The sequence below is a fragment of the Micromys minutus genome, assembly GCF_963924665.1.
Source record: "Micromys minutus genome assembly, chromosome: 10".
Lineage (NCBI taxonomy): Eukaryota > Metazoa > Chordata > Mammalia > Rodentia > Muridae > Micromys > Micromys minutus.
The window spans coordinates 5,351,848-5,353,028 of NC_137979.1; the positions used below are offsets into that span (position 1 = coordinate 5,351,848).

General features: G+C 41.0%; 1 protein-coding gene across 1 annotated transcript; it reads left to right on the forward strand.

The window, feature by feature from the left end:
- Nucleotides 1–260: 260 nt before the first annotated feature.
- On the forward strand, nucleotides 261–905 carry LOC308426285 (high mobility group protein B2-like; the record flags this gene model as incomplete). The annotated part of the gene is made up of 1 exon (XM_080924022.1): nucleotides 261–905. One exon carries the CDS (start codon nucleotides 261–263, stop codon nucleotides 903–905), a length of 645 nt encoding a protein of 214 aa, XP_080780148.1.
- Nucleotides 906–1,181: the final 276 nt, after the last annotated feature.

The window sequence follows — 1,181 nt, forward strand, 5'->3', positions numbered from 1 at the left end:
TCTCACATGTATACATGTGTGTATTAGTGAGTGAGAATGTGTGTGTGTGTGTATGTGTGTGTGTATGTGTATGTGTGTGTATGTGTGTGTGTGCGTGTGTGTGTGTGTGTGTGTGTGTGTGTGTGTGTGTAGATACTCTGCAGGATTCCAAGTCAGAAAGGCCTGGTACGAGGTCCCACAGCCAGGCTTAGAGCCTGGGCAGGCTGACCCTGATCCTATATCTGTGATTCCTGTTCTGTACTGTGAAGCAGCAGAAGGCGATGTTCAAGAAGCTTCCCGACTTGTCAGTCAACTTCGCCGAGTTCTCGAAGAAATGTTCCGAGAGATGGAAGACCATGTCTGCAAAGGAAAAGTCGAAGTTCGAAGAGTTGGCCAAGAGCGACAAAGCTCGTTATGACAGGGAGATGAAGAACTATGTTCCTCCCAAAGGTGATAAGAAAGGAAAGAAAAAGGATTCAAATGTGCCGAAGAGAACACCGTCTGCCTCCTTCCTGTTTTGTTCTGAACATCGCCCAAAGATCAAAAGTGAGCACCCCGGCATGTCTATTGGAGATACTGCAAAGAAACTGCGTGAGATGTGGTCTGAGCAGTCTGCCAAAGATACACAACCATATGAGCAGAAAGCAGCTAAACTAAAGGAGAAGCACGGAAAGGATGTTGCTGCACACCGTGCACCGTGCCAAGGCAAAGGGGAGGTAGGAAAGAAGGGTCCTGGTGGGCCAACAGGCTCAAAGAAGAAGAATGAATCAGAAAATGAGGAAGAAGAGGAGGAGGAAGAAGATGAAGATGAAGAGGAGAAAGATGAGGATGAAGAAAAAGTCGCTGTCCTAAAGTGGAGTATATGCTCAGGCAATTTTGCTAAGAATGTGAAATTCAAGTGTAGCTCAACATTAGCTTCAGTATAAAAAAAAAAACTGTACAGATTTTTGTATAGCTGATAAGATTCTTTGTAGAGAAAATACTTTTAAAAAAGAGTTTGTAGCTTTTTCAGGAGCTACAACGTACAGTTAGATTTAAAGCTTTTGATGTTGAATGTTTCTAAATATTTAATGGTTTCTTTAATTTCTTATGGTAGCAAAAAAAACTTGATAGGAATTTGTTTTACCAGTAAAAAGATTTTTTTTTAGGATGTTGCATTTTTTTGTTTTTTCTTTTTTAAATTTGCAATAAAATAATGTACG